Source organism: Parasteatoda tepidariorum, chromosome 7, assembly GCF_982258835.1.
Source record: "Parasteatoda tepidariorum strain Cologne lab strain chromosome 7, Ptep-v5.0, whole genome shotgun sequence".
Classification (NCBI taxonomy): Eukaryota; Metazoa; Arthropoda; class Arachnida; order Araneae; family Theridiidae; genus Parasteatoda; species Parasteatoda tepidariorum.
Window position 1 is genome coordinate 56312568 of NC_141761.1, and position 14120 is coordinate 56326687.

The window sequence follows — 14120 nt, forward strand, 5'->3', positions numbered from 1 at the left end:
TAAATAAATTATTTTGCTTGAAAACAAACACTTATGAGTATTTTTGTATTTAAAAAAAATTGTAAATAGATTTATTAAGTTAAAACTCCGTCATCTTTCAGGATGCATTTAAATTCGTAAATAAATTAGTCTGGGCGGGCGGACTAAACTGCACTTCTCTTGATGAAGTCCGTTAGTTATTATTTTTCATACTTTTTTTCTCATCCAAGCTCGCCACATGCTGGTTTGGCCCTTCAACTCTTTGATGCCTTCGTAGGGTCACCGACGTTGTTCTGAAAAAGCTTTTGGCGAGACGTCTGATCGATTTTCAAGGTCTTGGCGCGTGAAATCCCGAAACGCTGGCTTCATTTTAATTTCTCTTCCCCTTCTGTTCCACCGTTTTATCGATCGTTTTCACTTTCTGCTACGAAGCCGGAACTAATGAAACCAGCTTCGGTGAGTCATTAATATTCTATATTTTAAAATTTAATGAAATTTTAAGTTTTACAGAAATTCTAATGAATATCAAAGAAACGATCTTTGCAGCGAATCCGTAAAGTTGGTGCAATACTTTGGTGATATAACGGGAGTTGCAAATCTACTCCGGTAGGGGGTTACAATTTGAAAACAAATCTTCTGTCATATCCGGGATCTAAACCAAAGAGAAAGAACCATTTGGCTCAAATATTTATTCTCAACTGCAGTCATTAGAGCAGAGCAGTTTTCTCGTCACATTGTTTTCTTTCTATAAAATTTCAAATTTCAATGGTCGAAAAAAATTACACATTTTTTAAAAAAACAAACAAATAAGTAATTTTTATTTTTTAAAAAACATTATGGTTTTTAAAATAATTAAAAATTTAATTGTTGGGTATTTTGCAATAAATTGTCTTTTTTTTAAAAAAAATTTTTTGACAGTTAGATAATTAAAATAAAGCAAATTATTATAATTCGATATTACTTCATTTATTTTTATTGATAAATATAAAGTTGACAAACTGGGAAATACTTTTTACATATATAGAATAGTCAGACGAAAAAAAAAAAAAAAAAAAAAAAAAACAAGAAAAAGTCAAATCTAAATAAGTCGTGTAAATCGTAAACAACTAGCTAAAATAATTATGGTAATTTCCCCTTACATTTTGACGTTTAAATATTAAAAATTTTTGCAGCGATTTAGTTAATGTCTATGAATTCTTAGGAGGAAGGTCGCGAAAATTCTTTCTTTTTTCGGTGACCTGCCAGGGCCTGATTACCGAAAAGGCACAGGAAGCAAGTGCTTCCCCTGTAAAATTCTGGGGGGCCCCCCAAATGACTGAAATTGGGGGCCCAATTTCTTATTTTTGCACTGCACTAGTGAACGTTCATTTTCTGCATTGAAAAGAATAAAAAATCGGTTGAGATCAACTCTTTCAAATAATAAATTAAGTGGTTTAGCCCTTTTAGCAATAGAGAGTGATATTACAAATAGGTTACAATTTGCAGATATTATGGAAGATTTTGCGAATTTGAAAGCGAGAAAAAAGCCTATGTAATGGTAACCTATGAGTTTTCTTATTTTTTTTAAAATTTTTCTTCTCTATCATGCTTGCTCAATTTAATTTTACTCTGCTTTTTATTGTTGAACTAAACACACAAGACTTTTAAATATCTATCAGTACAAAAAATATTTTTGTTTCATGTTTGAAAATTATTTGGTATGATTTTTCTGGTGCAGTAGCAATAATTTATGATGAATTAGAATTTTGTGTTGTTTTGCCGCTAGTAAACAAATTGGCGTAAAATAAGAGACTAATCTTGCAAAGAACCTTTCGTATAACAACAAGTAATTTTATAATTTAGTTTAGTGAAATATTTAAATTTTGTTAACATGTTTTTGCTACTATAAAGCACGTAAAGAAGGGTCCAACATGATTGCATAGGATCTCTGTATTCCTTTCTAAGGTTCTAATAGTTTTCACATGGTTCTCGTCTCTTTAAAATGTATTGTTTATGGGCGAAAAATATCAAAAGTTTATTTTGCCCAAGTTAGGGGGGCCCCAAACTCCTATTATGCTTCCCCTATTTTCAGAGGTTAATCGGGCCCCGGTGACCTCAATGAATTTAATAATTTTATCATATTATTATATTTTAATTATTCTTTAGTGTAATAAGAATTATATTAATTTAGTCTTAGAAACTAAAAATTAATTAAAGATGTAACATTTTTAATTAACAAAGCATTTGCATTTTTGCATAAATTGTCATCTTTAATGAAATTTAATTATAAAAGGTTATCTGATATATTGCAGCGGAATTAAATTTCATTGCTTTTTGAATAGAATTTATAATTAAACTTTCAAACTTTAACTAAACACCTGATAACTAAATTTTTATTTATTTATTTATTTTTTAGTCTTGCTTTTCTTTATGAAAAATTTCTTTAATAGAAAAGTTAGGAGATTAATTTTTTTAACACTTAGATGATAGTTTGAAGAGAAGCAATATAAATTAATTTAACAAATGAACTGGTTATCGTTACGTTAATTTTAAAATAAAAAAAGGAAATAAAAGACTTTAAGAAAAAAACAGAATAACTTTTGATCTAACGTTTGGATTTTCGTGTGCTAGGACTCGAACTTAATAATTCATGAAGGTGACCTCAAATATGCTAATTGTGTGCTCACGATATTTTAAGTTACGATATCAGATTAAAAAAAAGAGAAGAAAAAATCTATGCAAGGGTAGACGCAATCTGGGAAATATGTTCCTGTTCCTTTGGGTTTGGCCATGAGAGCGGTCCTAAGTTTCGACCCCTTAATTTTACTTTTTGCGTATTGCGCCATGTCGTGAAAACTTCTTAAGTGAATTGAAAAATATACAGTTATGAAATTCGTTCATCCAAAGATAATTCTATGCGCAAAACACTTTTTTATAAATATTTATTATTTTTGTTATTATTTTTTATTATCATTTAAAAATTTTTGAATTGCAAGGTATAAATTTTTTTTACATTATTTTCAAGAATGTAATTTTAAATTGCAAAGGACAAAATTGGAGTGAAATTGGTTGAACAGTTCCTGAGAAATCGAATTTTTTTTAAAAAAAAGACTCTTTATTACATATTTTAAATATACGATCCCTTTATACGTACACTTATTATTTTGTTTTTGCTTTTTTATTATTTCGTTAATTATTTCAGGGAGAAAACTAATATTTTTTAAAACATTAGAGATTTTTTTGGCATATAACATAAATCACTTGATAAAAGTGACGAGTAGAGCTATAATAATTTTTAAAATCTAATTATTTCACAAAAAAAAATTATTTTTTAACATTGTATTTGTGTATAAAAGATACTTTGAATAGGTTTAGAATATTTTTAACAGCAAAGATAAACTATATGTACCCGAAATTAAGAAATTCCACTAGATTAAAATACCTTCTCCATCACTTTAAGTTAAGTCTACGAGAAAAAGTTTTTTTCATTTTGTTCCGGTAAATTTTGTCTCGGTACCAATCAGAGAATGTTACACGTATGTCGTAACTCTTTAACGAAGTAAGATGAAAGTGACTCTAGTTGAAGTCAATTTTTTATTCAAAACCATACTATATACGGGTGTAAATCAAGTTCTCCAACACAGTTTGTCTCCTAAAAGGGACTCTGACTCTGAAAAGTGACTCTCGAATTTCAGTAGTAACTCTGACTACATTTCGAAAGTAGTTTATAGTCACTATTTTTTTTTAAAAAAAAGTAGTTATAGAGGACTGCATTTGTAATAAAGTAGTTGTTAACTACAAACAAAATGTAGTTTTTCCAGCCCGGGATAGCCTGGTTAGTAGGGCGCTGGGTGCAGGTCCAAGAGTTCGTGGGTTCGAACCCCGCCGGCCGACGACTCCCCGTGTAGTTGGTAACTGATGCACGTTAAAATTCTGTCGAGTCGCAAAGTCCTCCATGTTCCCCTAATAAATCAAAACCTCTGGGGGTACTGTATTGCAGATTGATCGTTCTTTCATTCAGGTCAAAATTGCGATCTGTGGATGAATGAATGGATGTATGAATGGGTCCGCCTTATAAAACAGGTGTGACGTATGATGTGGCAGAAGTCGAATTCTTGACCATAGATGGCGCCACTGAAAAACAAGAATCGCACTCTCTGCCTTAAATTTGTTTGATTTCACCAAGCAGTGGCATTAGAACCAACCAACCATGTAGTTTTCCAACCACAGAACAAAGCCTGATGAAAAAATAAAAGAGACCGGAAAAAAAAAAGGGAAGTCTTATGCACTGTGAAAAAATCCAGATCAGATTACGGTAAAAATCCATTTATCCATTAAAACATGTTTTGGAACAAAAAATCTAATAATCATAAAATCTGATAACCGTAATTTTTACAGTAATGTTTATTTAATTAAAGTGATTCAGTGATTTTACGGTAATTGTTACTGTAAAAATTACGGTATAATATTACACGGTTAAAATGGATTTTACTGATGATGCACCTAAAGTGCCGGTACTTTAGACCGTAATTTGATCAGGAATTTTTTACAGTGTGGTGCAGGTGCATCAAGATTGGTAGGACCTGTATTTTTCTGGTGACTTAATTTAGCATGACAAAGTCAAGACCATTATACAAAATTCTAATTTTTGCATCAATTTTTTCAACACCTTATAATTAAACTATTATAAACTGAACATTAATTGAAAAGAAAGAAGAAAATTATTCGACCTTAACGAATATTTGGCAAGATTGACCAACAACCAAATATTTGGTGCATTCTCAACAATAAAGTATAAAAATACGTTTTTATTTCTTTACTTAATTTTTAACATGAAAAAATAGCTATTCTCAATTTTTGGATTAAGTGTGCAACTAAAAATATATCTAAAACTTAAATTAAAAAATAAAATTCTAATTCGTTTCATATCTTTTAAATATATGAAAACTTTTTATTGATATTCTATAATAATATATACATTATACCTTTGAGGTCGCATTGAAAAAATTCGATAAATTTTCAAACTACAAAAAATAATTTTATTTCATTAAATCTGATACTTTTTCATGAATTAAGAAAATTGGTTTCAATATTAGTCAATTTAAATCATTACGATCTGCCTAGATATCCTCATATCGAAATCCGGGCTCTTGTAATGAAAAAAAATTACTCAATTATTAAAAACTACTCAATAATAATAATTACATATAAATTAAAAATTTAATTAACGGGTTTCACATGCCGCAATGTGTTCGTCCTGAGAATTGATACTTCATGCTTACTTCCTAATTAAAGGCACATTAAATATGCTTTCGAAACTCGTTGAATACATTTCTTATTTGAATACATTTCAGTTTGTATATCTTATATGAAAAGCTTTGTGGAAGAACTAGGTAAGTACCATTTCAAAGTGGCTATAATCAGGATAAGAAGAAAAAAGTGTTATACGAACTATTATATTATAGATTTATTACAAGTATTCTTTACCTTAGTATTATTTCCTTTATTTTATTTACCTCTATACAAGTTGAAAGAAAAATCACGCTAACTTACTAAAAATTAACGTGGATTAATTATGTTCATAGTAAAGTGAACGCATCAAAAATTCTCGTACATAAAACATACCCATATAGATACGACCACTTTATGTTATTTTCCCTGATTAAAAGGTCACGCTTCTGATTAAAGAGCTTCTTCAGCTAAGCTTTTTAAATATCAAATTAATTTAGTAAATTATATAATAATTAAAGATAAATTATCGAGCTAATTTTCCTTCAAATGTTTGGATGCCTTTGTTTAGATGACAATAATTTACAATTCTTTTGCTTATGAAATAAAAATTATAGATCTTAAAAGAAAAATTTTAAGGAAAAAAAAAGCCTATTATGCACAAAAGTGGATTCATTTGAAGTGGACCAACTCGTAAAAATGCGGATGGATTTTTTACATGCTGGTAACCCTGACTTTAATATATTGAACCATATAGTTGGGCAAATTAATCCCTCACTGATCATTGATCACTCGATACTGTGGTTGTTTAGGTATTTTATATAATCACTGGGCAAGTACAGTATAAAACTTTTAGTGCATATTCACCAAAAATGGTGACAACTACTTTACACCTAATTGGTGAAGCGGGATATACCAAGAACCAAAGTCCGTTCCTAGTGTAGTAAAACACCAAAAGTGTTTATTTTTTTATTACTTGGCTTAAAGTAGCTGCCACCATTTTTAGTATTGGGTAACACGAAAATTTATAATTACAGTTAAGTTTATGACACATATTAGAATAGGTTCAGTTATTTTTAGGATACAATATAAAGTAAGAATCATTCATTTAGGAAGCACGTATATTCTAATTTTAAAAATTAAATTAGTTTGTTAATCAAACATGCACACAAAGATGAATACTAAGTTAATTAGTGAGAATACTTAGATGAATTCGAACAACGCCTAATCGAATGGAGGGAAATAGAAGATAAATATTATAAAATTATTTACGACAGTTGGCCAACCTTTAAGGATTAAAATATTCTTTATGGCACATTGGCACAACTAAAAATATGCATCATTTTGAAACGGCTAACTTTTGTTTCTGTTGATGTTTAGCATCGTGAAAGTTGAAAGAGAACAACTAATTCTTATACTTGAATGTAAACAATCGATTGGCGATATCCAAAGTATGCCAAAATTGATGTTTCCCGAAGTGAAAATAATTCTCAAACGTTGTGAATGCGCGAAGTTTGGTTTGCGATTTTTACATTGTTGGTGTTTAGATTTGACTACTCTTCTTAAAGTGTAAACATTTAATTTAGTCAGTCAATACAGAGTTCCTTATCATTGAATAGTTGAACTTTAAATTAGAAGAGATACTAATTTTACAGTTTTTACAGTGTATTTAATATTTAGATTTCATAATTTACCTAAAAAAGCCAAGCATTTTATAGAATGTTTAGTTATTGTATAGAATGATACATTGGGCTATTGTATGAATGAATGATAAGTACATAATTGAATCGAACTGTATAGAATTGAGGGATTGAGGGTAAAACATATATAAGACACTGTTTGGAGAGTTTTTTTTTTAATTTTTTATTCAAGATTTTCAGATTTTACAAATAAAATACGAAAATGATTGCTGCACAAAAAGTATAATTAATGCTGTTTTGTTTTTTTTTTCCAGAATTTTTGCTTCTCTGACGTTTGTGAAACGTAAGGGCAGCATGGGGCTAACAGAAGTGGAGGCCGCTGGTTGCAGAGAAATTTTAAACTATTTAAATGAGCACAAAGTGTTGAGGATATTTGCTTGGAAATTCGGCCTCGAAGATCCAGCCAGCATTGTAGCCTGTTTGGAAAGACAGCGTCTTCTAAAGGGATACGGTGACAGCAGCCATATGACGACAAGAATGAAAGCCATAGACTATATCGTCAGAGATGCCAGCAATCCTTTAGAAATACTAAGCAGGCAAGATGTTCGAAAAGAACATATGAAAAAGTATCTCGAATCCCGAATGATGGGCAAAGAAGCAAAAGGAAACAAAGCCGCTCGACTAAAGAACATAATTCTCAGTACATGGCTCTCGGCATACAGAGTTCCTGACGAGGCGTTAGATAACGGCAAAGCTGTTCTTTTGCACTTTTTATCGACATTAAATGGTGAATCTGGTACTGAACCATTACCGTTGAGGGAAACGTGTGAATTTTCTTCTTTGGACTTCATATCGAAGCGACAAACGGGTTATGCTGGAAGATCTGGCTTTTATCACGGCGTGTCAGAAGTAGCTAAAAAGAACAATACTTTCAGAAATGACATCCGATTTTTCCACTTTGATGATTCGGACATGAACATAAAGGTTCGGGGTGCTGGACAAGCTAGAGAAACGGGGCTGTATTTCTATGTTATACTAACTATCATTCGCGACCAATCAAGAAATCTGACCCTTGAAAAAGCCCAAATTGTTACTAGTATCGACAGTGAGAACTTGCTGATAAATTTGTTGCATAGTCCACAGTTTTGAACTGTCGACATCACATACAGGGAAAAGCAGGGTTTTATAGATAATTAATTTTAAAATAGAATTGCTATTAAATGAAGAAGCTTTTCTTCATGGTCGATCTTGCAAAACTTAATTTTTTTAATGCTATGTTGTTTTGTTAAGATGGTTTCAAAATGTCACACTTTCATCAAAATATAACAATTATCTTAATCGTTAATCAAATTAATATTGAAAATGTTGCATCTTTTTTTAAATATAATTGTTGGCTATTATTAGTATTTATATTCTAGTATTTTGTTATCTCATATTCATTTAAAAAACTTCTTTCATATATAAATTTTATTTCATAATCTACAGTGATAAAAAGGAATTCCGTAAATAAATTAGGAAGACGAAATTAATATTGAAAATCAAAATTATATTTTTAGATTATTTTGGGTCATCATTAGTATTTGCATTCTACTTGGCAATATTTGTTATTTCGTATTCATTTCAATAAAAAAATTTTAATTTATAAATTTCATTTTACAGTATGATAAAAAAAATCCCGTAAACGAATAAGACATAATTTATATTTAACTAACTTATTCATTACAATTTTGATAATATTATAATTTTCAAAAATATTCATTGAAACATTTTATAAATTGTGAAAAAGAATCTGATAAAATTACCGTGCTCTATGGTAATGACATTTCCGGTGTAAAAAAACATAATTCTAGTTAATAAAACTAAAATATACGGTATTTAAACCATTTATTTGGTAATTTTTCCTTTCATATGATAACGGTTTACTGGAAATTCTGGTTTTCAAAACTAGTTCTTATTACCACATATTTAGTAAAAAATTCAAAACTGAAAAGTAAATTTAACTGAATAAATGGTTTTTATGCCATACTCTAAGGTATCATGATAAAATTACCAAATTTTACCACTTATTATTAAATCATATTTTATTGTTAATTTTACTAAAATCATTATCAAAGCGCTTTGGTAAAAGTTCCAAACTTTTTGGTTTTCCCATAGAGCCAGAAGCAAGGTAAATTTTACCATATTCTGGTAGTTTTGACCATACTTTTTTCTCAGTGTAACTATATACTTTATCAGAAACTCTAACAACTAGTGTAGGTGTGAGGGATTGAAAATTGTTAAATTGTGTTAGTGCATTATTAATGCCGATAGAGAGTGAATTGGGTTCCTAAGCAATTTTTTAACTTTGATGTTTTATTGATGAAAGAAAACATTTCTTAATCTTATCTACCTCATCAATGAAATTACAGACTTTAAGATTACAATAATAATGTTAGTATTGAAAAAGGCCATGCACAACTGTGTAACAGTTTTTATACAAGTATCTCAAATCCATGTCCATGTGTGAGTGATTTGATGTATTGCATATTAACAACCGAAAAAAAATAATTGTTGATCGTTAATATTATAATTTTAATTATATTAACGATATAATTATCTGAAATTATCGAAAAATTTAGGTAGTAAGCTGTTAGTAAACAAAAAATTATTAAGTGTCAGGTTTTAAGCCTATGAGTTGTAATTTTTAACTGATTATAAAATTTTCTTATAATTCGGGGTGAATCCGAGAATAATCCACCCCGTGGCGATTTTTTGAAATCTCACCAAACTAGGTTTCACTGTAGTTGATTGGTATATGTTTTGTCGAGAGAGGTATGTAAGAGAAATAACAGAGAAAAGATAAGTTATTTTATTTTTATTTTATTAAAAATATATTAATAAATTTCTAATAATTTAGATTGTTTTTTAATAATAAAACAACAACTTTGATCCAAGTAATAATCGCCAACTTGGCGAGATTTCAAAAAGTAGCCAAAAGTGGGCTATTCTAGGATTTTGCAGTTAATGTTTAGTTTTAAAAAAATACAGCCATTTAAAAAATTTTGATTCTTGATTTTGAAATTTAAAAAAGACTCTGCATTTCTATTTTGCTTAAAAATATTGGTTAAAAAAAAACTACCGAATTCTGCTCAACTCTCACTATATTTCCGAATAATTATATTTTATGTAACCTTTATTTTATATTTTAATTTACGAAAATTGAAAATTAGAAACTTAATGAAAAGAAAATTATTTTATTTTTAAATGTGTTGCGTCGTTTCATAGCGCTAGCTAGTCTTTTGAGAATAAGGTAATCACCCTTCATCTGAAAAACTCAACGCATTACTGTGTGCACCGGCATAGTCATGGTTCTTTTTCCCTAGCGCCACATAATCTCACTTTAGTTGTAGTTTATCTCAGTTAATGAATTTGAACTGTAGGAAATGCGCCTCTTCCATGGCCAAACCACATTGCATCGCAGATCTTCTCAGATTCGTTTGACTCACTAGATGACAATTGCTAGTTTTCTCTATTTCTTGTGCTAGATGGCTTCAAATACTCAGAAACATTTCACGGATCAGATATTATTTGACGAAACACGGCTCGTTAATAGCTATCCAACTTCAAGATGCAGAACTGTACGGGCGACGTCACCCACGGTTCGATAGGCTATTTTTTTAAAACAACATATTTTGTCAAAGCTTGAGTGAAGTGTGTGCAAACAGTGATATGTGTTAACCGACAGTTCGGGATCGCTGTAGTTACATGCTCTCACTTAAAAGGAAGTATGGTTGATCAAAATAAATTTTATTCGATTGATTATTTCAATACAATATATTAAAAGTTGTGCAGTATTTAATTTTAAAAAAAAATACATTTCGTGTTTCTTATAGAAAATATGAATGCAGAGTTTTTTTTCTTTTTTTTCCAATTTTTTTACATTGACATCAGTAGGGAACACTTTAAGGAGAAGGTGCAATCTGTAAATATTTAGTGCTGTCTGTACACAAAAGTACAGTAGTTCTTAAAATTAACGCAATACTCAAATTTCGTCGTTTATCTCCTGTACCGAGTTTTAAATTTGTTTTAAAGATGTATTAATATCATATGCATTCAACAGAGACTCATTACCTACCCACCAATATTCTAGAAATTTACCATATTGTTGCTAAGGTTTGATTTTCTGGGCAGGTGCCATGTTGAATAGCCGCAGTACTCTCCTTTTTGCATGTCTTTGTAAAAGACAGTCAGTACTGCTATGTGAGGATTATGTCTTGGAGCCCTATGTTCGCTTTTTGTTTCATTTAAACTTTGAGGATATTTTGGACCACGTTATCTAACCAGCCGGTCTCCAGACTTTAACCTTATTATAGAGCATGTCTAAGACGTTCTTGGGGTGATAAGTGCAACTCACAAACGTCCAGGGCCTGAAATGCAACGTTGCTGAAAGAGTGGGACCGATTACTACAGTAATACTTCAACTATTTAAATTCCTATATGAAATTACTGAGAGAAGCTTATATATATCATTGAAAATACCCTGTGAACAAAACACACTGTTAAACATTTTTCAATTCTGTTCTCTGTAATCACTGTTTCTTTCAAACATTCCTATTCCAATGATGATAGTGAACGATCATGCGTATTTATTATAACTGTTGCATGCTAATTTTGTTTGTATTACATCAGCCCATTTTTGATTTTCCTAATTTTTTAACAGTCTAGAGGTATCGGAAATAATCGACGAAAATATGAAAATTCTTTTAATTAGATCTTTTGTCGGCGGCATACAAGTATTTGATGTGTAAGAGACATGTTATGGTATGTTATATTTTTCTGAAGTCAAAACCAATATGGTTTCACAAAAAATTAATATTTGCCTCTCAGGCGACGGCTGGTTCAACAGTTGTACCCTAAGTCTTTATTTTTTTCTGTTATAAAAGTATATGTTGTATAAGAAACATGCTATGGTATGTTATATTTTTCTCAAGACAAAACAAATATGGTGTCCCAAAAAAATTATGTTTGCCACCCAGGAGACGACTGGTGCAACAGTTGTACCCTAAGTCTTATTTTTTATTATAAAAGTATTTGATGTATAAGAGAGATGATAGGGTATGCTATATTTTTTGAAGACAAGGCAAATATGGTAGCACAAAAAAATCTCATATATCAAATACTTTTATTACAAAATAAAAAGACTCAGAGTACATACAGGTATGTTGTGCCAGCTGTCTTCGAAAGGTAGCTCTCGTATCATAATTTTAAATTTATGAAATGAACTAATGTGAATGTTTTCTAAATTATCAAACCTATTATATCAAAAATTTATGTAAATTTAAAGGAAACGAGTGGTTATTAAAATTAAATTAAGTTAAAGCGAAGGTAGAATTGTAAGTAATTTTAACTATTCTTTCAATGTTTTATTTTCTTTATTCTTAATACTGAAGTCTGAAATCATTTTTCTTCTAAGAAAAATTGATTCTGAATAATATATTAACAGTTCGTTTTAAAAAGCATTACAATGGGAAACATAGTTTATAAAAATGAATGAATGTTCGTTAAAAGAATTAAAATTTTAAATAGGTGGAATTATAGGAAGGACAACGCACAAATCTAACTTATGAGTTTTTTGTGACTTGATTTTAGCTAGTTTACATAAAATTGGCTAAAATAAATGGTATTATTTTACACTTAGACATAATTAAGTAATTGTTGCTTGTTTGAAGATTGTCACAGCGCAACCTACATATCAAAATTTATTTTTTTATACTTTTTTTTTCTCCGGAATTTTAGGATTCAACCGAAACAAAATTAATATTTGTAATTAATATAAATATAATGATTAATTTATATTAATATCTGTAATAATTTAAATATAATAATATTTAAAATTAAGCTTAAAATGCGTACTAGGTAAAATTGTAAGCAATAGTGAAATAAAATTGAATTCATACTTTTTATACGCTTTTTTAAGAATATACTATAAACTGTTTATTTATATGACTATTAAAATATGTTAATTTATAACTATATGAAGAAATTTTCCTTTAATAAAATCGTCAAATATTGTGAAAATTTATTAATATTAATCATTTTCACATATGTTACGTGATCGAAAAAATTTTTTTTCTAGAAAGCAGTCTTCCTCATTATGGCAATTTAAAGATGATTCTAGATATCTAAAACTACTTAACTAAGTATGTACAGTCAACAAATATAAAATTACAAAAAAGAAATAATAATAATAATAATATGCTCTAAATAACTTTTGATTTAATTATTAAACTTAATTATTTCATGTATTTTCATGTGCTAATTAATGAGGAGTCAATAAATCAGAAATTCTGAAAAAAAAAACATACTTTATTTGAAAAAAAAAATGCCTTTTTTATATATCGACTTCAGATTCTCAGTAAATAAATTATATAATAAGATGTTCTATTTTTAAAGTTTTACAGCACAAAAACTATTCAATTGATTTTGTATTAAATATTAGATTCCGCATGAAATTATTACATGCATTGAAATTATTATATTATGTTGAATTATATTATTATATGCAATTGTTATATCCGTATGAAATTATTGATATTAGATTTCGTATGAAATATTAGATTTTCCTCATTTAAAATAACATTATTTAAGGTTATGTAAAAAATTTCATGCCTTGGCTAAATAATTACCAATTATTTTTTTTCTTCATTAAATCATTTTTAGTAAGTAAGTCTTGTAAATGGATCATGAATTCCAGAGATATGGCAGAAAACATAAAAAGTACTAATAACATTAAAGTAAAGCATTTCCGCAACAGCCCGTTGTGGACCAGGGGGGTCAGAGATTTTAACGCTCCACACTTTCGTAACCAACGGTATTATTGTACCAATGTGGTCAGCGCTGCGCACAGGCCGCCTTTACTTCCCTGGTGCCCATAGATCTGAAACTGGATGGGTTTCAAGCCGTCTCTGGTAATCGAACCCCAGTTTTTTACAATTACAGTTCAGTGACATGGGAAGAAAAATTCGACTGCTTTCTTAAACAGACATAACTCGCTACTATAATATTGAAAATCAAAAATATCTTTTTAGATTATTTCGGATCATCACTAGAATTTATATTCTAATTAGCTGCATTTATTACATATTTAGAACCATATTTTTCTAATTGCGACTACTTCCATGCATTGAAAATCAAAAATAATTGTTCGAAAAAATAGATGTTTTTTTTTCTTTCAGAGATAGTATGTTTTTGTGTCTTATTTTGTAACTCCGTAAATCGTTAGCATGAATTAATTAGCATACTTAAGGTACGCTT

The 14120-nt window shown here is 29.3% G+C and overlaps 1 protein-coding gene across 1 annotated transcript; it reads left to right on the forward strand.

The window, feature by feature from the left end:
* Positions 1–297: 297 nt before the first annotated feature.
* Positions 298–9272, forward strand: LOC107456516 (uncharacterized). The gene is made up of 2 exons (XM_016074391.4): positions 298–435; positions 7142–9272. The coding sequence occupies exon 2, from the start codon at positions 7182–7184 to the stop codon at positions 7974–7976; it is 795 nt and encodes a 264-aa protein (XP_015929877.1). The 5' UTR covers positions 298–435; positions 7142–7181; the 3' UTR covers positions 7977–9272.
* Positions 9273–14120: the final 4848 nt, after the last annotated feature.